We start from the raw sequence: 23,602 nt of genomic DNA, 5'->3' as shown, positions 1-23,602 counted from the left end.
CTCCAACCCTTCTGGTAATATTTCGGGTGCCCATGGGCGGCAGTGATCGCTTACTACCAGGCGACTTGTCTGCTTGTTTGCCCCCTATCGCAGAAAATAAGTACCAGTGCTCGTTAGTAACAAAGTAAATGGTCGTTAGTAGTGTAGATGTCACATTCAATACTTTTAATTGTCAATAACTTGACAGAAGGGTGTCTATTAGTCATTAGCGTGTCAAGCACTGGTAAGGACTTTTCTCTCGTCATGACAAATAATATTGTAAATTAAATAATATCCCCAAAACACTATATACTTAACCAAAACGAAACCAAATGGAATGGAATGGAATATCCAAACTCAAATGGAATTGGGCGGGGCATGTTGCCAGGCAGAGTGATGGCAGGTGGGCCAAAATGTTGACCGAATGGTGGCCGCTATCGGATGTAAGAAGCGCCTGGCATCCGTTGGCTCGTTGGTTGGACGACATTCGAAAAACTGCGGGGCACTTCTGGATGAGATTAGCCCAGGACCGGGATAAGTGGCGTACATGAAGGGAGGCCTATGCTCAGCAGTGGGCGATTAATGGCTGAAATGATGATGTTGATGACTTAACCAAAAAATACATACATTTTCCGTGACATTTAATCTATCGAGAAACGTATTTTAGTATGTCGAAAACCGATAGTAGTGGCACTTCTCTCGATTAGGGCTAATAAGCGTTTAGCGTTGTTTGAGTCCGGATAATCGGATCTGAGTCACCGCATTCAAATTACCTATGAAATTTTAATTTCGTTCTTACTAAATTGGCAACCGCTCGTAGATCTCATTACTCTTGATGAAATTAAGTATATGGATACCATATAAAATGTTTTATGTTAATATGTTTAATGTAATTCTATTTTTTACGTTATAGTCCAAACGAGCACATGAACTGCCTGATGGGAAGCAGACTATGGACATAAAGCAACATCGTATCAGCCACTTGAGCATCGCTGAGTCTTGAGAACACAAATATTTAAAGTCACATACAGGTCGAACGCGATTAATTAACATTATTTTACCTTTTTTTTCCCAACGTTTACTAAACTAAATATTTACCTGCTTTATTAAGGTAAGACGTATAATTATTTCATAAGGTAAATATTACATTTAGAGATAAAATGTTATACCTACCCATTTTCATTCTTTTCCTTTTCAGCAATTGTATTGATTGAATAAATGTTCATTAAACAAAAATTAACTTCTGATTCCATGAAAGGATCAAAAATATCGTATTCAGCTTTTAAGATGGACAGCACCAATAAAACAACATTGACACTAATCAAACGAACCCTCTTCCAAATAAATTGTATCCCTTAAGTAATTTGCTTTTTTCCACATTCTTTCCTTTAAAAAAATCTAAAAGCTCTGTTCCATTCTGACCCCGATTAACTCAAAATTAGTCATCGCTACGAGCGATCTCATTTCAGAGATCCCTCATTATAATGTTGTTAGATATATTCAACATAGAATATAATAATTTCATATTAGCATTTAATTTTCCAAACCAATGATCGGTCTACCGCTTAGTGGAATAAGGACTTAATGATACCGTTATACTCATATTAATAATGATCTTTGTTTTACAAGACATATGTACTGTCGATTTAGTTCCCACAACGTTTTAAATTACTGTCTTTTGTCTTTAATACTATGGAACTATAAACACAAGCTTTAGTAAAAATTGTGAGTTTCATTTAATAACGTGAAATTATGTTTTGAAATTCCGGGTAGAAATTCTTCACACGGTCCGTTGTCAAATTGGCTTGATGTAACTAAACGGATAATTTTATGTTTAGAATTTTAGTTATTTAGAGCAGGTAAATTGTTCAGCGTTTATACTTTAAAATGGCTGTGATATACCTACGGACAGACGTCGGATGGATATTGACAACGTGTTCCGTTTTTGCCATTTTTTCAACGGGAATAAAAAATATGTTGAAATACTGTGACAGAAATGCAGCTTTGTTGACATAATTTTGTGGTATCTAGTTTGGTTCATAATAATTAATATTCTTAATTTGTAATGTGGATAAACATAGCCACTTCTGTATGAGATTGACTTACAATTTTGATCCAATAAATAAAAGTGGGACATCAGACCTTACTCGAAGAAGAGGTCTATTTAGTTGTCAGCAGTGAGCTACTTATACATTTCTGATATGTAAGTACTTAATATAGTTATGATAACAATCATCGTAGAATCATTTTTATAATATACTAGCTTTTGCCAGCGGCTTCGCTCGCGTTAGAAAGAGACAAAAAGTAGCCTATGTCACTCTCCATCTCTTCAACTATCTGCACCTAAAAAATCACGTCAATTCGTCGCTCCGTTTTGCCGTGAAAGACGGACAAACAAACAGACACACACACTTTCCCATTTATAATATTAGTATGGATTACTATATTTTACTTTTTCATAAAAGTTATGGGATCTGACAGTATCTAGTATTGTTCTCTATTTCAATACATTGCCTTTAGTTTCCACCCCTTTGCAACTGGATACTTAAACTATTTTTATCCCCTACAAAACTTTACACCAATTGCATCTTGTCTGTTACCTTTCTCATTCGGCACAAGATGCGACTACAAGTTTATCTTATAATGCTTTTACGACCCCCAAATATCCGACCCTCACGTGGCCCGTCACGAAATTTAAGGATCGTCTTTAAGACACCATAATAGGGTCACGTGCCGTCGGCAAGAATACAAAAGTGTATGACATTCGGACATTCTCCCCTTCTTGGGTCAGTTATTTGTGTGTTCTGTTAAATATGTACTATTCATGGGACATGGTGGCATTTTGCATAGGTCAATGTTCTTGGTGACGTATTTGGTATATTTGCATGAACACATACATTAATATAATGTTAGATTATTTAGCATTTCGGTCTTTAGATTTATAATACCTACCGTTTTTCCACAAAACTGCTCAGATAGGGGTGTCAAATAAAGACTTTGTTTATAAATATAACAATGGAGATATTATTCAATAGATTAATCAACTGTGTTTGGGGCAAAATGTAAAGTACTACCAATCTTGGCGGCTGAGGTCTTTGGACAGAGATGGCGGTCTTTGTGTTGAAAGTGACCTACTTGGGGTTTTCGGCTCACCAAGAATTATAGAAAGACGCTGGGTCGTGACTCCAGTCGAATACAATCAAAATTAATTTTAATAACATCATCAACTCAATAGATAACATCATTCAAAACACCGATAAACTTTAACAACCCTTATGAAACTGCACCGATAGGTGTCAAACAAAAACACTGATTACAGTAATGCGGCCATCAATCATTAGGTAAACCCGTGCGTTGGCAGATTAGACCGAGAGCCGGCAGACGTGCCGGATAAAACAGTAATCCTTTTAAGTAATGAGCAAGTGCAAGGTAGATCTTGGAAGGGAAAGACAAGTTCAATCTTAAATAAGTTAGAAATGATGCAAATATTAAGATGATAGGTAAGAATGTTAGAGACGAATGTTGAGGGATGGAGAGAGATGGGTGAACCCAGACAACGATGGAAAGGTCGTGTGAGAGAGGATATGAGGAAGAATGATGAGTGGTCAGATGACTAAAGACAGAGAAGAATGGAAGAGGAAGACCAGTTGTACTGACCTCACATAACGTGGGCTAAGGGTACGAAGATAAGAAGGGTAAGATTCTTAAATGAAATTTTAAAATTATGAAGTGTTTATTTCCCACAAGTCCTTATCAAAGGCGTACATGGATACAAACTACTGCACTTCCTAGTTGTAATTTAGTTTTAAGGAATACTTGCTGTGCCCTAACAGGGTTCATGTGTGAGCCTATCTTATTGTACCACCAATTTTTGTACCACATGATTATTACTATAAATTATGAATTATGGATACATTGGTAATGAAGCTAAATCTATTTTTGTATAAAAGTCAACCTTTTACTTCAAATAAACCCCTTTTTTCATGACCGCATTCGATTTAAAACAATTTGATTCACGACCTGTCTTGCTATTTCTAACTCTTCGCATCTAACTAGGGGTGAGCTTATCAATCTACATTATGATCCTTCATTATTAAGAGTGATAGGTGCGGACTGCCAGTGCAGATTTATCTCAGGTCCAACCACTAACGATACGTCTCGAGGGTGCTATGGGGAAGAAATTTGTTTACTTTAGATATTTACTGGTCAGACTTACAGTGTACTTAAAGTTTTGGTGAGAGGGTGTATTTTGGGGTAAGTATTGCATTTGATTTGTATTTGATTCTTAGAGGTGTTGAGATGTTAGTCTAATGTGTTTTGTATTGCGATGACTTTTAGTTTTATTTGCAAGATACTGCGTGTGATTTCGTCGGCGTAGAATGATTTTACGTACCTACTTCTTCCTTCCTTAAACTACAACGTCCTTTTTCTTAAACTACAAATACTTAATTCTTAATTCACACCTCCGGCAGGACTCGAACCTGCGATCTCTGGCCTTGCGGGGGCCATCTCGCTCCCAAACTGTGCCACGGAGGTCTGCTCATACTCATATTCATTCACAAACTAGACGAGGCGACAACATGGACTACGATGGAGCGAGCTCGCCCAGAAGTCACCCTTGATTTGAAGGTTAATTCCTAAGTTATTTTCTGCTAAAATCAAACATTTTCCCTTTTTGATATAAAGATGTAAATAATGCTATAAAATCATAAGGCCTATTATATCTTGAGGATAAACGAAATACTTTTCCCTAAAAGCGAAGCAATTTTCTTTGATAAACCTAATATTGTATGCCTAACAATGACATATTTCTTCCGTCCTAAAAATATGACATTTGACCTTACAAGGTCAACTTGAATTTTATCTTGATTTAATAGTCAAACAAATCCTTGGATTATAGTCCCGGCATTTGGACTTCACCAGATATTTCACCTACTACATTTTATATTACTTTTAATGACCTTACCTAAAATTCTTTCATGAGCACGCTTAACTAAGCAAACAATATTATCACGACAGGAGCTATAAAACTACTTCTAACCCCGCATTAAACGGTTATAAAGATTTAGAAGATACCAGGCCCTCTACCACGAGTTGAAGACTCGATGGAGAAAACGTAACCTATGTATTTAAAAACTATGTATTTGTACAAAACATAAAATGTGGCATAGGATAGTGAGTACAAAGGCTAACTTATCCCTTTAAGTAATTACTTCCAGTGGGCTATTTCACTACAGTGACATTGACACTGACAGTTCTCTGCCTATTTCTGGGTTGATATACGTCAAAAATACAAAATTGTTTATTTGAAAAATACACAAATATACATAATTGAGATATCTAGCGGATCCCAATCTAGGCTGAGCCTGTACCTTGGGGCACTGGTGGGCAAATATGTGAGGCAAAATTTACATGCAATCAAGTACTGCGTGACAATATTACCTTGTTGAACAGGCAATGAACGGCGGAGAATCACTGTCGGGCGACAATTAATGAAGGATTTACTAGAGCAGACTATGAAAATATCGTAATGTCAATAAAAAGTCACTAAAAATATATGTAATTTTAGGTTCTAGTAGTTCCTGAGCGCTGTCCACTTTCTTCATTCCTCATAAATATTTAAATAATAAATGTAATTTCCCGTGACTTTACACTATAGAGAGTAAAGTATTCTAATTTCAAAAACTCATGGTACCGGCTCTGTGTACTGTTTGAAGCTACACTTAGGATTAGTTATGCTTAAATCTTGCACTAAACAAGTGTTAATGTTTGTCGTAAAGCCGTATTATAATTTAATAGCTCATAAAGTAACATATTAGCGTAAACAGTTCGAGATATTTCGAATGCACGTCGTAAAGAAAATGTAGATTACTCTGAGTAAAGACTGGTCTAATGCTATTTTGACAGACGGCTATTTCAGTTCGTTAACGATTGGCGCTTCTTGGCATATTTTAAGACTGTAGTACTAGTATACTGGAAGTTTTATTGCTATGACAAGTTTTAATAGAAATAAACTTTTTAGAGTCCAATTAAAGAGAAAGAAATAAACACAGCAAATTCCGTCTATAAGTTACTTAAAATAACTGCCTGAATACGGCACTCAATTCTCAAAACTCGAGACAGAGTTACCAAGCAGTAAACATTAGCAACCCTAGAGACAAAGGAACAAATGAACCCCACCAACGAAACAAATTAAGACAATTTCGAATTAAAGGAGACTGGAAAGTCTGAAATATGTGCGTACAATCCCAGCCACATAACGTTCTTGAATTACTTGCGCTGAAACCGTATAACACGCGACCTAACTGCCACGAAGACAGGTGCTACTATCCCACACATGGACTACCAGTCCTTAGAAACGGCCACAGACTAACTAAATCCCTTGCGGTAAATTTTAAAGCTGTCAGTACTGCGAATCGGAAGCGAGGTTGTTTATTTACAGAATTAAATAGTGTAGTTGTGTGCGCGCGGTGCTACGGATGGCTCTTGAGAGCTGAAGGGGTCCTTTTGCCGGGAGCTGAGGCCCCTTAGGCCCCTTCCTAGCGAAGCGGGGTCCCTAATGAGTCGCCGGAGCACTAGAGTTGTAGGTCGTCTCCCGTTACTTGCCAGTCCCCAGGCACTAGAGTTCCTTCGAGCGACTGCATCGCGGGGAATTTTCTTTTGTTTCCAATGCAGGCATTATTAAGGGAAAAGTAGGACGATTTGCGGGAGGCTGCGTTGACTTACGCGACACACATATGGGGGAAAAACTGGGTAAAACGCTTCTTTGTGGCGCAACAACAACAAAGCCGCCCTGTGAATTGGCACTTTAAAATGGAAGATTTTTTAACTAGGTACAGCAGTGTACAGTCAACATCAATTACATTGTAGCAGCCGGCGATAACCAAACAGTTTGTCACACTATATATGTATTTAGTACCTACAGTGTGCTAGTTCTTGACTCGCTGATGCCCAATGAATGACATCCCCCTATCACATTTATGATTAATTACTTAATATTGAAAATGGCATCTAAATGGCATCTATTGGGAGACTGTCGAGCATTACGGCTCAGCCACGACATTGGTCTAAGCGCGACAACGGTGAGCGGCAGCCATTTTTTTTTTAATACCACGTCGGTGGCAAACAGGTATACGGCCCGCCTGATGGAAAGCAGTCACCGCAACCTATGGACGCCCGCAACTCAAGGGGTGTCACGTGCGCGTTGCCGACCCATTAGAAACTTGTACACTCCTTTTTTGAAGGACCCCATACTGTAGTTCATCGGGAATACCTCGACAGGGAGCTCATTCCACAGCCGGAGCGTTCGTGGGAGGAAATTCCTCTGAAACCGTACGGTGCGCGACCATTTAGGTTGTAAGGTGTGTGGATGAGCGCCCTGTCGATGGCGAGCGGTGCGATGATGAAAAGTGGCCGTTACCCATAGCGTAGCCATACGTGCGAATGAAAAGTCCCATCGCTGTGTCTCGGTCCAATGTATGGCCGCCGCTCACCGCTGTCGCGCTTAGCCCAATGTTGTGGCTGAGCCATTAGTACTTTTCCCTTCTTTGAAAAGCTTTGCTGCTACAAAATATGTATTTGACGCTGACTGTAGCTATCTTAAAAGATTTTTATGGCTGCAGTTTTCACAATAAAATAGCCAATAATATTGTCGATAAAAGCAACGCTGTATAGTTCAAGAAACATTACTTTTCTCATAAACACTAGGTTATTTGGTCGGGCAACACCGACCAGGTCAAACGTCAAGTTAAAGCTGCATATTTCAATAATGTGTTTTAATTATTAAAAATGTAAAATATTAGGAATTACAGTGATAAATGGATGTACCACATCCTAATTAAAGTGTGAAAGTGTTATCATAAGTTTTCATGCAGCCTGTGAAGCCAAATATTGACGACAAAAGTACGACAACTGTCAACGGAGTAACGTTCAAGATTTAAAATTACACCGTATTTAGTGGTGTTTTTTGGAAGATATTTCCAGATGAGTATTGCTTACTTAATATTTAAGTGTAGTTTTACAGTGTATTTGTATTGAACTAGTAACTGTTATAGGTTATTTTTGTGTTTTATGTTTCTAAACACTTGATCTACATAATAGTATTTTAACTTCCCATATTTATATTTTCTTTGTTAAACCAACTCAAACTAATAAAACCTTACTCACTGGTATCCCGTGTAACTTGCAACAAAGTGAATTACAAAGTTTGTTATATGAAATCTTGTTATTATCAAGGCAGTGATTCCATATTCTTGTTATCTTAGTTACAATATATCCTGTCAAAGCCCTAATTAATATATTTTAACAATACATTTAGGCTTAAATATCTCACATGATGAATAATGTTACAGAACAAACTACTAAGATGACAACACGTCGGGATGTGATAATGGCTAGAATGAAGCAACTACAGGAAGAACTTAAATTAGCTAATGAGTTCAACAAAAAGCTCCTTCAGGAACAGGAGGAGAGTGAGCAGGAGATTGAGCGTGTTGTAAGAACAAACACAAGCCTCAAAAATCAGCTAGCCAATCAAGATGTCGAGTATGAAGACCTGCAAGGACAACGAGATGAACTCCAGGCAGTCGTAGAAAGGTTCCAGCATTGCCAAGAGATACATGAGCAGGCATTACAACGCATCCGGGACCTCGAGCAGCAACTGCAGGAGTCGGATTCAAAACGGTATTGCAAGTATTGCTCCGGGAACTCCGCTCCGGCTGAAAACAATTTAAGTATATTTGCTGAATTTAATAGCTTCGATTTAGATGTGGTTCATGACAGTGCACCGTGCTCCCCAATGAAGGACCATGTAGATTTAAAGGAGTCTGTGCACTTAGAGGGCGGCAGTGATCCCAGAGTGACATTGAAGGGGTCAAATAAAATTAAAAAATACTTAAAGTTAAGCAAATTTATAAAGAAATCAAAGCTTTTAGTTAAACGACAAAATTCTATGTTTAAGACAATACAGTCCAGATGTAACAGTGTCGCCTTAAGCGATGAACTTCTAAATTGTCAACACCGACTCGACCTGACAGCACAGGAGTTGAACAGTCGCTCCGATGAATTGTACAAATTAGAATCAAAACTGAAAGACCTGAATAATAGATATGAATTGACAAGTAATGCATTACACGAGTACATATCTTTTATGAATAATGTTCTAGATCCATCGAGCGGGTACCCGGTGTGTATGGACTCGCCTGCGCCTGCTCGGCGGCGCCCCGCCGCGCCGCACTCGCCGGCGCTCCGTGCCGCGCTGGCGGCGCCGGGGTCGCCCGCGCTGCGTGCCTTGTTCGCGCCGCGCCCGAGCCCCGCGCCCGCGCCCGCGCCCGCGCCCGCGCCCTCTCCGCGCCGCGAGCCCAGAGCCCGCCGCCCGCCGCCCTGTCCCGCCGAGCCCCGCCGTCGCCGCGCCGGCTCCGTCGCCGCCGAGCCTCCTGCGGCTGGCTCTCGAGCGGCTGACCGTCGAGCCTGAGCCGCGGTCGCCGGCCCCGACACCGTCGAGCCTCCTGCGGCTGGCTCTGGAGCGGCTGACCGTCGAGCCTGAGCCTCGGCCGCCGGCCCCGTCGCCGGCGCGCGCGTCGAGCGCGGCGCCCGCCCCGGCGCCCGGCGCTCCGCGCGCTCGGAGCCGGGACCCTCCGCGGTCGACGGTCATCTATTCTGACGCAATTGGGGCCGGCCTCGGCGTGCTGCTGGGTGAATGTCTCCGGCAAAGTGTAACAAATGTGTGCTTGCGTGGTGCCTCCGTCGAATCGGTCGTGCGCCGCCTGGCGAGGGACAAGTTTGACAGTGGCACCACTCTGATTATACACCTCGGCGATAGTGTGGGTGTGAAGAGATCTCACGTGGGATCCCTCATACGCACGCTGTCCGACATTGAGCGACATGGAATTTATAAAATTATTTTATGCTCTTTTCCGTATTCTGACTCTGTTTCCCATGAGCACAACGTTAGAGTGTCGGAGTTAAATTCCATGTTGTACAATGCGACTTGTTACGAAAGCGCTTACCATTTTATTGATCTGAACATTATGTATAAAAGAAATAATTACCGTTTTAGACTAAGAGATAAGTATTTGAATGTACCACGGAATTGTAAAGTGACGACAGCAAAATTACTAGCTTACAACGTAGAACCGGGGTTTTTTGACATTTCGGCCAGTGGCAACGGTGCCGGCCGCGCGGCGAGCGCCGGCGCGTGCGCAGCCTCCCCGCGGGCCGCCCACAGCATTTAAACTGACGGCTGAGACAGCGGAGAGGCCCCGTGAGCTTAGGTTAGTTCACCAAAACCTACAGGGCTTCTCCAGCAAAGAGTTAGAGGTGGTTCTTTTCTTAGAATCACAAGATATTGATGTCATGTGCGTTACGGAGCACTGGCTCAAAGAATATGAATTATTAGTATTTAATATCTGTAATTATGACATAATTAGCTCGTTCAGTAGAAAGTCCGCCATTCACGGGGGATCATTGATTATAGTAAAAAATAAATTTAAATGTAAAGAAAGAAATGACATAGTTAAACTTTCTACTGAGCGAACTATAGAAATATCATGTATAGAATTGGAGGATCACATTATAATGTGCGTCTACAGACCACCTTCGGCGGATTTTAGCGTTTTTGAGTCTGTGATGGAAGATGCGTTGAGACGAGTGTTTGTTAGCAGTAAGAAGATAATAATTTGTGGGGACTTTAATGTTAATATACTAGATCCCACGCATGGACACACAGTTAGATTCTTAAATCTTTTTCAGTCTTTTGACTTGTTTCCGCTTTTCCACGAGCCCACAAGAATTACAGCCAGTACGGCGACTTGTTTGGATAATATATTCTGTAATTGTGAAGTTGAAAAGAAAGATGTCTTTAGTTGTTTCAGCTCTGATCACTGTGGTCAGAAAGCTTATTTCCAAGTCAACATTGTAAAACAACAGCAAGCGATTACGTATAGGCCTATCACTGCTAGCCGAATGGATAAGTTTAGAGAATCTATTATATCGCAGGTACCTACTTTGACAGGTATAAGCAAGCAAGATCCTGATACATTATACGGGGAACTGTCGAGTGTCATCCACGACGTCCACAAGAATATTTTTAAGACGAAGACTGTACAGCAAGGCCAATTGAAGTCAAAGTTTAGTGACTGGGCCACCGTCGGTATCCACAGAAGCAGGAAGAGATTGTATGACCTGTATGAAATGAGGAATTTTAACCATGATGAAAATTTTACTGAATATGTAAGGAGGTATTCAAAAGTGTTTAAGAAAGTTTGCGCCGCGGCTAAGTCTGCATTCTTAAGCAAGAAGGTCAGGTCGGCAGACAATAAAATAAAAGCTACCTGGAATATGATAAACGCTGAAACCGGGAAGACGAAACCCCGTGATGGCCATTACACACTAAAAGTTCAAGACCAAGTATTGTCTGCAGACGACGATGTTGCTGGCGCCTTTCAACACTTTTTCACCAACATAGCCACTGATACTACACGGAATTTAAACTCCTCTGTAGTTAAGGCAGGTCTCTACTTGGACAATTACAATGTTAAGAAATGCAGCATGGAATTATATTTCCAATTTACTGACCCCGAAGAGATTATTAAAACTTTCAAGTCCTTAAAAGTTAAAAACAGTGAGGACATTTGGGGGATATCTGTGAAAGTCGTGTATTCAATTATTGACGTCGTGGCACCTTATCTAGCCGATGTGTTTAACGCTTGTGTTAGGGAATGTGTGTTTCCCAATCTGATGAAGTATAGTAAGGTTATTCCTCTGTTTAAATCAGGCAGCAAGGATGACCTTGGAAATTTTAGACCAATTTCCATACTTCCCGTTCTCAGCAAAGTGTTTGAGAAAATTATATTGAACCAGTTGCTTCGACATTTTAACACGAATGGATTACTTCAGCATCAGCAATTTGGTTTTACACGAGGTCGTTCGACGACAGATGCTGCCTCTGTGCTAATCAAGCACATATACGATGCCTGGGAACTCTCGTTAGATGCTATCGGTATTTTCTGCGATCTCTCCAAAGCTTTCGATTGTGTGGAGCACGACACACTACTACACAAGCTGAAGCACTACGGTCTATCCTCTAAAGCTTTACAGCTTGTTGAATCTTACTTAAACGAAAGAACCCAGAAAGTGGTTGTAAATGGTACTGAATCTAACGGTACAACTGTAAAGCTTGGAGTACCACAGGGTTCTATTCTGGGACCTTTTCTTTTCCTTGTGTATATAAATGATTTGCCATGTCTTGTAAAGAACAAATGTGAGATAGTCTTATTTGCTGATGATACTTCACTAATTTTCAAAGTTGATAGGCAACTGAGTGACTATAGCCATGTGAATGAAACTTTGAAGGAGGTACTAGAATGGTTTACAGCAAATAACTTGCTCCTTAATGCCAAGAAGACGAAATGTGTTAAATTCTCTTTACCCAATGTAAGGAAGACAGATACTACCATCACGCTGAATGGCGAAAACCTGGACCTTGTCGAGAATACGCTCTTTCTTGGTCTTACTTTAGATTGCAATCTGCAATGGGGTCCTCATATATCTGCCCTAGCAAAAAGGTTGAGCTCTGCCGCGTATGCCGTAAGGAGAATTAGGCAATTAACTGATGTGGAGACAGCTCGCCTAGTTTATTTCAGTTACTTTCATAGTGTTATGTCTTACGGCATATTGGCCTGGGGAAAAGCAGCAGATATTCAAACCATCTTCGTTCTCCAGAAACGGGCAATACGATCTATCTACAACATGGCGTCACGTGACTCACTGAAGGAACGCTTTAAGGAGATAGACATCCTTACAGTAGCTTCACAATACATACTAGATGTGATAATGTATACTCATAAGAATATAGAGTCCTTTAAGAAACTGTCAGATATTCATAGTTATAATACACGGAACAAACATAAGCTAGCGGTTTCCAAGTTTCGTCTACAGAAAGTGAAGAAATCGTTCCTGGGAAACTGTGTAACATTTTATAATAAGGTACCCTTAGAGGCATGGGATCTGCCCTTTACTTCATTCAAGAAGTACATAAAAAGTGCACTTCTCAAAAAGGGGTACTACAAAATTGATGATTACCTGGGAGATACTACACCATGGCCGACTATCCAGGCTCAAAATCTGTCATAGTTTTGCTAGCAGTGTCCCGGGGAGTCATTGTGTCATGCTTAAGGCGCTGTTGCTACTGGCTGTTTAAATTATTGATCCTTATTATTGTATAATTATAATTTGGTATATATATATATATTGACTTGTTGAGTACATACTAGTTATGTATTCTGTAGAATTAGTTGGAGATTGCTAGCTTAACAGTCTCTTGACGTGAAATTTGTATTTCATACGCATTTTTTTTTTCTATTTCTAGTTCTTTTGACACTTGGAGAACCTTTACACCTCCAAATTTTTATTTTTTATTATATCCCATTAATTATAATTGACTGTGGGGACCTTTTACATCTCCCAAGATCTTGTTTTCAATTAAGTCAATTTAAACTATGTAACATACAAGCACGGAATGTTGTGTCTTACATCTAGGTATACCGTATTCACTTATTATTGGAATATTTAATACAGCCCGGACAGCTTGAACATGTCATGCTCGCTAAAAAGTCTTTGCTTACGGTGACGTCGTTGATCGGGTCGCCACCTTCCCGAATGAAGGTTGAGGGAGGCGATGGCTGAGATACGCGCCATATTCGTGAACGGGTGCTGTTTGTGAAGACCGGTCTGTTTCAGCTAATAGGGGCTATGCTATTCTATGTAACATTAATTTTGAATGAGATTACGTTGAGGCACTCTGTTCGGTCCTTGTTTGTTTATTTTTCTTTCTGACTCTTGGAGACCATATACATCTCCAAGGAAAAAAGTAGATTAAGTATACATATATATTTTTTTTTTCCTTTGCTTAAGACAACAAGAGTCTTTTACAACTCTAAAGTTATTTTAGTTATTCGGTTTTTTTCTTCATGTATAATTTTTTTAGATGTACTTTGACACTTAGAGACTCTATACATCTCTAACATCTCTTTCTTGTGTTAATATTTTTTTTATGAATACTTTTGCTTATTAAATTGTATCTTGTTTTTTTTTTTAATGCATGTTAAATATAAGATGTAATGTTTTGAAAAGAAGTGGCCCGCCGAGTTTCTTGCCGGTCCCATAGTGGATACCCTCCTCCAACTGAGGGGGGACTGAAATCTTCTCGAGGCTGAGGCGTAGGGTTAGAGCCGGCGTAGTTTTATTTGACGTTCATAAGCGCATTGTAATATGCCTACTTGGAAAAATAAATATTTCATTTCATTTCATTTCATTTCATTTCATTTCGTTACTTTGTTCGCTTAAACAATTTACGACTATTCTACTAAGTACTTATCAAAGACTACTCAGAATTATCTTCTATTAAGTACTCAGTACTCAAGTCCTATTATGAAAGTATCACGTAGCAATTGTTTTACCCATTGTATAAAGCAATCAAGAGCATTGAAGCTATTACACAATCTCGACAACTTAACAAAACAAGTACCCAGGCAGAATGACTTAAGACGATAAGGGACCGCCCTGGAACCGGTTTTTCATACAAACGTGTCATACCAGGCCTCGTTTTCCTCTCTGGATATTTATATTATTGAAAATATTTTTTTCACATTTATGACAATTAAATAACACTGTACGACAAATTATACATTGATATCAATCAGAGTACCTTGATGTTGCTAAGCCAGGCAACCAAGTCCGGTGTCATTGATCTTCACATTATTGATTTAGATACTTATTTTAATCATAGACGCTTCATTAATTTTAATTAAACAACTATCACATTTTTTTATTTTTTTCCTACTTTTCAAAATAATAAAAAACTGATGACGGCGCCACTTTATACAAAACGGTCATATTTTTGACATAAAATGCTACATGGAATCAATATGCACCTATAGAAAATTTATTAAAGTTGTAAAAAAATTTACCAATGAAATAAAACTATGGAAACGGATTAGGATCCCCCCACATCTAGCGTGCGAGCGTAGCGTCGGGCCAACTGTATGACAAAGCCTGACGCCGCGTCAGCGCGACGTCGACGCGGCGTCTTATTCCATACGACGCTAGATGTGGGCGGACCCTTATTACAAAATAAAAATAAAATAAATTACAAAAAAAAATGTAAATTTATTATATGCGATATTAATGTTTACCAATTTATTTAACTTATACATTTGTATGTCACACTTTAGCTATAATTTAAAAACATCAAACTGTAAAAAAACATTTTTCACAATATAAATATCCATAGAGGAAAATAAGGACGTTTGCATGGAGAATCGATAGCCCCTACCCTCTTAAGCTTGAACCTCATCAAGTCCTTTATTTTGGGTCGACGTGGGAGGGCAAAGACAAAAGGCATGTATTATTTATTCTCAAATTTATTCAGATCCGTTCACAGAGATAGCCCAGTGTTCATTTGTAGACTGTTATCTATGGAAAGTTGCGTTTTCATAATGAGTTTTGGTAGAATGCGAGTTTTCAAGTCCAGTCCTGATATAAGTGAATAAATCTTTGATAAGTTTTTAAGTGTCATAAGTCATAACAGATATCATTGTTATCAAACAAACTTACGGTCCGTTTGCTGGCAAAGAAATTTATCTAAGGTGCATTAGGGTAATTCCGAAAGTCGTATAATTGCGAAAGTCGCATAAAAATCACCATTATTTCCATCGGAAATATCAAGATTCCCCTTTCGGAATTACCAGACTATGTCTGTCATTCGGAATTACCCTAATGCACCTTATACAAACTTGGAAGGTTTATTTAGATACTAACTTTTTCCCGCGGCTTTGCTCGCGTTAAATTCGAAAATTACGGAATGCTTCATAATCTTTCACCCCCCATTTTAGGGAAGTGTGGGGTTAGGAAGAAACAAAAAGTAGCCTATGTTCCTCTCCATCCCTTCAACGATCGTTTTCTTCATTTAAAAAATACTTTAACTCGTCGCTCCGTTTCACTGTGAAAGGCGGACAAACGAACAGACACACACTTTCCGATTTATAATATTAGTATGGATCTACAATTTCGGATTCTCGTCTATTTGTTAACACAAATTGAAGCGTCAAATTCGCTTCAATTTCTGTTAACATTCAATCAATTCATTTAGTCAATTGACATTTTATCATAATGAGGAGGCACACTCAAAGGTTATGATAGATGGCGCCACCCTATTAGTCCATTGCACTTGCACTGCACAGATAAAGAATTTCATACGTGAGAACGAGATACAGATACAGATACAGAACTTTATTAATAACGGCAAAGTTACAGGTCATTTAAATACATTACAATAATCATAAGCAGGTACAATAGTAACCTTACAAATATAAATAGGTAATAACTTATTGTCACATTATTTATATAAATTTATGTATAGGGTAGGTTAAAAAACTCCTCGATGCTGTACAAGGACAAAGTTATTAACCACATTCGCAGTCTACATTTAAATATACCAGGGTGGCTAGCCGAATGGCACAATCGCTCACGAAACGCTCACGAAACGAAGCGCTAGTAGATATCTATCTCTATCGCGCTTGCGTATTGGCGCGACAGAGCCAGCGGCGTATCGCTTTCGTTTGGCGTCGGAGAAATGCCATTCGGCTACGGGGCCTGAAGATGATATGTTTTTTCTCTCTCTCACATATGAATGACAGTGACATGCCTTGTACACTCTCACAGGCGCCGCCTGGCGGGATAAAATATCAGTGTGCCTCCTCATTCCAGATTATTTCCGTTCCATAATCGAACCGATTACTATCTTATTACATCTTACAAAGACTCGTAGGCGTTAGATATTATTGCAGATATGCGGGGGTGCTATATTGTCATCACGCGGGGCCAATGCACTCGGCTATCAATGTCAACACAATTCGATTGAGAAATTGGATTGATTTAAAAGATAAACAGTCGATTGTTTTGGTAGTGATTGCGATGGATGTAGGCAGTAGGGTTAATTGCATTGTTGTATACTTGTAGGCGTTGTTTGTGAACTGGGAAGTTTACTCAGTTTGTTTGTAGATGTCGCTGTGCCAAATAAGCGATTTTAGCATCGCACTTACCAATGTACCATCATATTATCGATAAACTTGAATATGGCTATCATAGGCGCCTAACGCTAAATAAATATATAGAATACCTACCTACATAGATGCGAAGCTGAATTCGCTTTTCGGTGAAGGAAAACATCGTGAGGAAACCGGACTAATTCCAATAAGGCCTAGTTACCCTTTGGGTTGGAAGGTCAGATGGCAGTCGCTTTCGTAAAACTAGTGCCTACGCAAAATCTTTGGATTAGTTGACACAGCGGATCTCAGGCTCCCATGAGCCGCGGTAAATGCCGGGAAGCTGGGATAACGCAAGGAGGATGATGTAGTAAAATATATTGAAAGGAAAATCAGCAACCAGACGCTAAAAAAATATAGATAATATAAATTCAGTCGTGAATCAAAATAAAAACAGGAGAATAGAACATAACTGCACATGGAAACACTTAATTAACTTAATTCCGTCATTAAACATTCTACTCTTCTAAGTTTGACGTGCTAACAAAAACGCCGAACAACAGAGCACGGACAAAAGTAGTAATTCAGTCATCACGAAGTCTCTCGTCAAGACCATATATTCCATCTCACTTTAACACCTTCCTATCTCAGCTACTATGCTTCAGTAAAAACAAACCATACTACTGCAAAATAAGGTTAAAAGTCACGACTTATCTGTGAAAGTACGAGGAGGTATAGGAAAGTTGTAAAATGGTATTCGAGTCGTTAAATGTACGTCCACACATCCTCCCGTGCCTAATTGAGACATTTAACACGAAAGGATGTGATTATGTGCGACCCATAAAACAGTATTTCGGTTTAAACTGTGAAACGGATCTTTAAAAATAGAAGAGGGATAAAAGTATGGAAGAGTAAACAAAGTTTAAGATTCTCGTGTCACATTACTTTCTAGTTTAAATGAGATGGATTATTTGGCACAGTGTAACTCTGCAAATTTGATAAACTCTCAATGAGTATACCCAATTTGACGACCGGTCTGGCTCAGTCGGTAGTAGTGACTCTGCCTGCTGAGCCGCGGTCCTGGGTTCGAATCCCGGTAAGGTCATTTATTTGTGTGTGATGAGCACAGATATTTGGTCCTGAGTCATGGACGTTTTCTATATAATATAATGTTGGTGCATGAAGTTGATTTTACTGTTCTTGGCGGCCATTTGTAACCAAGGTATGGAATTGGAGTAAATAAATGATCATAATTGAATCAAATACTTACTATTTATTATCACAGTGTTTTCTAAACACTTAACTCACCAATTACAAACATTAAAGTTATGGTTTTCGGCAATTTACAATTTACATTTCGAAGTTTACTTGAACTTGCCTCGCGCAATGCGACCTGATTGGTCGACGTAGCATCTGCCTGATCTGCCAGATTCGGACCAAACACAACGTTTAATATTTTTAGACTATGATCGCAAAATATAAATTAATGCAAACATTGCCTGATCTGCCAGATTCGGACCAAACACAACGTTTAATATTTTTAGACTATTATCGCAAAATATAAATTAATGCAAACATTACGTTGTAAATTATATAAAGCCAACAGTAAGTATTTGTATATTTTATATATCGTTGTCGGAGTACCCACAATACATACAAGCCTTCTTGAGCTTACCGTGGGGCTCAGTCAATCTGTGTAAGAATGTCCTATAATATTTATTTATTATTTATTTATAGATTTTGTGACTGGTTCTGACGGTGCCACGCCGCGTGTTTTCTAGTATAATTCAGAAAGAGAAGAGTCGTGCATTGTATGGAACCCTATACATTGTGTCTCTTTATTTCCGCACATTCTAAAAATAATATCTTCTAGAATAGACATTGCTCAAATGCCACAGTGATTGTAACCCAAATATAAATTACATTTGTTCCATTTTACGTAAAGCGCATTCGTGTTTCATTTAAATATAAATAGGTAGGTACATCAAAAAGGAAGTTTATTTTGTCGTCTTTACTGTGACATGTCAATCGATCTTACTGCATCCAAAAATTTTCACGGCGCAGTTACGCCAACTTATCAACATCAAACAACACAGACGGAAAAGAGTAACCATTTGCAAATTTCAAAGGAGTTATCACCTTTACAGTCTACATTCGCGATGTTTCGAATAATAACAGTATAAACCGATTTCATGCAACGAAACTAACAAAGAGCAAATGGGCAGACTCATGCATGCTCGTAAAGCTGTTGCTGGTTCAAGAGGTCGTATATTAGTCGGATAAACGTCAGGTATAAAGCCTTCTGATAACCAGCGTTTAATGGTACACGATGCGCCTTCATTAATGTTTTGGCTTAAAATACACGTGCTCGATATCCTTTGTTGTGGTTATTTGAAAGGTAAGGATAATTACTTATTGGCTCGGAGTTTCCTTTGATTTGGTACAAGTTGGGTGTAATCTCAGACTGTTTGTAAGATGTGAATGGATAGCTTCTGCCAATAGATGTTACTTTTACTCGTAATGGTTTATTTTTGTCACATTTTAATTAAGCTTATAGCATGACATAATGTACATTGTGTATATCCAGGACCTCGGCTCAAGCAGGCAGGGTCACTACCGACTGAGCCATATCGGTCGTCGAATTGGGAAGACTGATGCTTATTGTTGCAGAGTTACTGTGCCAGAATAATCCATCTCATTTATTAAAACAGTAAACAGTGGATCCACGCATCATATCGATTTGTTAAATAACCAAACTATGATACTCATAACTCAGCTGTAACTAATGCATGTTACGTCGGGTAATCGAGCGTAAAACAGAGCTTAATCGACTACCGACGATTGTGATGTCAGCAGCCATAAACAAACAATTTGGACGGGTGGATTTGTTGTGGATAATTTGATTACGCGTTTGGGCATACACTACATGTTTGTTTGAGCTTTCAGCATAGATGTTCTATTGAGTGTGGTTTCAAATATCTGAATAGTTCGCCAATTTATAAAAGTGATTGAGCAATTTAAGGTGCTCAAAAATATTTCGAGTACCTAAGTCGCTCATCATTATCATTAATTGTTGGTGACTGATTTATTCCAAACAGGAATTGTTGCTATTCAAAGAAGCACGATTGATGTTTATCAGGTTACATAATTTAAATCTTATGCATAATTATTTTATAATAATATATACACATACTTTGGTGAATCGTTTTGCCAGACTATAATAGGTGTTTCCCATCACATTAAAATGTCTATTTAGTGGAATGTTATCTCAACCAATAAAACGTCCAAATTAACATGCTCCTATTAATACTCTTAAAAAGCTAAGCGTCCTCATATCTCCTTAGATCAGTTTTGAATCTCATATAGCACCTTATGACTCCAATGATCAAACGCCTGATATGACACCACAACGAATCTGAGCAGCTTCTAAATTATACTCCAACGTCTTCAACAAATTTATAAATGTAGTTCGGCGTCGTGCGACTCGTAAACAACTGTTAGTAATTAATATGGACAAGTTTGGATCCTGTTGTTGGCCGACGGCATTGAAAAGTTTGTGGCACGCTTTGAAATTTAGGTGTGAGCTTTGAAATTCGAGACCGCGACATGAACCTAGTTTAATGAGAAACTATCTGAACTGGGAGCTTTATTTCTTTTAATTCTTTTAATTTGGCCATTTAATTTTATAAATTACCTGAATACTCTTGTAGTTTTTCTTGATAGTTTGGGAATCATAAAATATTACAAAAAGAAGGAATTAGGTACCTGTTCTATGTAAAACTGGTAGCCTAGCGGTAAGTACGTGTGACTTTCGTTCCGGAGGTCGCGGGTTCGAACCCCGGCTCGCACCAATAAGTTTTTCGGAATTTATGTGAGAAATGTCATTTGATATTTGCCAGTCGCTTTTCGGTGAAGGAAAACATTGTTCGGAAACAACATGCAGGTTCGAGCCTTGCAGGTAAGTCGCAACACTTTTTAATTTTTTCATTAATTGAAAATAGTAATGTATCATTTTATTTCACATCACAGTTTTTTCACGTATAAAAAGAAGTTCATGTATTTTTTAAAACAATTAAAAATCTATCCGCTTTTACTATTAATAACTACAAAGCCTATCGAAAACCCCGTGCATGCAAATCGGCCACAATTGCATCGTAATTAAAAAGGAAAATGCATTTCGATTTTCGATAAATGTGTAATACACCTACAGAATTATTCTTAAAATCAACCATTCGGTGTATGAACAATACAGTCGAAATCTCTTTACAGACACGATACAGAAGGCAATGGAGAGGATTTTTGGAAGCACAGCCGGCTTAGCCAAAGTGACAATCCTTAACGCTACGTGGCGATCGAAATTACTTTTTCGATCGAATTTTTTTTTTTGTATTTTGTATAGAAGAGTGATAGGGAGAGCTAGTTGGGCCATTTTCTTCAAAGTTGTCCACCCCACTTTTTTTTGGATTCGAGAACGAGTGTGTGACTGCGCCGACCGATAATCGCGAGCTCTTTCAATTCTAATAGGAAAAAAGTGTCCCAAAGTTTTTTCCCATTCCGTTACCATTTTTTCAACATTTTGTATGGCGGTAACGGGAATGTTCGAAAAAATGTTTGGAAATCTTGGGACATATTTGGTCCCGATCAGGATCTGGTCTTTAAGACCTCGTCGATTCTGCTGAATAATGAGCAAAAGACGTAAAAAATAGTTGTGGGAGCAAAATGAACGAGATGGGGTAAGCTTTGATCAACGAAAAATGGCTACGTGGCGATCTACAGTATGGCTCCGTTGTGCCACGACAGTGAATCTCCGTATCAACTCTCGTCTTCCACAATCGCCTACGTGGCCATGGGGTGGCCTTTTCTAGGATTGTGTTGCTAATGAGGCGCTGGCTGGATACCGTATGGACAGATAAAGTCTAAGAAAAAAACGTACCTAAGAACCATAAAGAAAAAGGTACGGTGGTCTAGATGGCGTTACACATTTGGGGGACGCTCTGCTAGATGGCGCTAATATTAATATTTGACATTTTAACACATCAAGCTGCACATATTGGCCAAATTGTCAAAACTGACGGTCCAAAAGTTTTAAACCTGTGTTGACAGATGGCAGTCATCATCATCATCTTCTTCTTTGTCGTATCCGACAAAGGCGACTCCATTAACAATTATTGTCCGGATGATGGAATTCTCTGATGTGGCTCGCAAACCCAAACTGGTCTTGAAGATGCGGTGCACAGTGGCCACACGTTGCACAGTGGAGTTGTCCAGACGGGTTGCGGGTATACGTGTAGGAGGGCTTAGGTCGCGTCTTTCGGATATGGCGCTTAGCATTCAGTTTCTCCAACCGCTGCTGCTCAAATTCGTGCACTTTCTTATGAACACTAGAACGCCTCGATCCTCTTTGCTACGACTTACGAAGCGCAAGCCATAATGATGTTGGCTAGGCACCCAGGAGATATAATAGGCCGGTGACGGCTGCCGATTTGATGGTCCCACTCAGCCATTTAAAGTGCAAAATGTGCAGTCCGGGTTTCCGGGTAGAAGCATTGTTAACACATTAAACCCTTGAGGGGGTGTATTTTTAGTCTTGTTTTGGGCGCGTGTTGTGCATTAGGGAACCATATTAGACCGTTGTGTAATAGGTTAGGTTATTTTTAAAAATTTTCTGGAGACTTTTTTGATTATTTTTCTAGTAAGACCAAACATAACACATTTCTAGAATACGTTTGTAGTTAGTATTTTCATGAAACTATTTCAAAGTCATAATTAAAAATATATATGTAAGTACCTATATTATTACAGTCTAGCAAAAAAGGATAGAAATTAAAAAGTGGCAACATTGTACAGTAGTGTTGTTCTTAAATGTGTAAAAAACGGGACGACACTACAATTTTGCAAGTTTTTAATTTCTTATTTTTTTTTTCACCAGGCTCAAATGAATAATATAGCTACTGTGCTTGGTAAAAAAATAAGGTTTTGGATCAGGTTATTGTGTGTGGAAAACATAAAGTTAATAAGATATTTGCTATGGATTTAGATGTGCAAAGTTACTACCCATGGATTAGAGATCTTCAACATTACTGCAAAGAACTTTTGCATTCTGCTCTATACTGGCCAACCGTGCATTTTTTTTTTTCACCAGTGTGACAGGCAGCCACTCGAGGCAAGTTTTTGCCCCCCGCCGCCATATTGCGATGGCCACGCGTTCGCCACGTGCCTTCGTATTTATCTCAACTTGGGATGCACATTCACGGCACCAGCCTTTTTGGATTGTCATAAGAGACACAGGAAGACAGAAGAACGATATTCTGAGTTTTAAAGTATTATTCTTACCTTATTCGAAGATTTCAGACCTCCGGGCCTTCTTAATAGAATAAAATATGGTGTATTCAAAGTACTTCAGCTCAGTATGCAATCAAAACTGCACGTGATGAGGCCAAGGCGTTATTAGCGAAGAAATAGAAGCCATCGAGGAACTTCATCAACAGAAGAGCGATGTCACTATTTAAAGGTGGCGACTGACTAGTACCGTTTGCTTGTAATGAATGTATCGTTCAAACATATTCCAGATATACCCTTTA

At 39.0% G+C, this 23,602-nt stretch overlaps 1 protein-coding gene across 1 annotated transcript; it reads left to right on the top strand.

The window, feature by feature from the left end:
- The first annotated feature begins 8,368 nt into the window (after nt 1-8,368).
- On the top strand, nt 8,369-19,645 carry LOC125229875 (eukaryotic translation initiation factor 3 subunit A-like). Its single transcript, XM_048134814.1, has 4 exons — nt 8,369-8,836; nt 9,144-9,804; nt 10,139-10,250; nt 19,609-19,645. The coding sequence occupies exons 1-4, from the start codon at nt 8,369-8,371 to the stop codon at nt 19,643-19,645; spliced, it is 1,278 nt and encodes a 425-aa protein (XP_047990771.1).
- The last annotated feature ends 3,957 nt before the right edge of the window (nt 19,646-23,602 follow it).

This window comes from Leguminivora glycinivorella, chromosome 9 (assembly GCF_023078275.1).
Source record: "Leguminivora glycinivorella isolate SPB_JAAS2020 chromosome 9, LegGlyc_1.1, whole genome shotgun sequence".
Lineage (NCBI taxonomy): Eukaryota > Metazoa > Arthropoda > Insecta > Lepidoptera > Tortricidae > Leguminivora > Leguminivora glycinivorella.
This window is presented reverse-complemented; position numbering and strand designations above follow the sequence as displayed.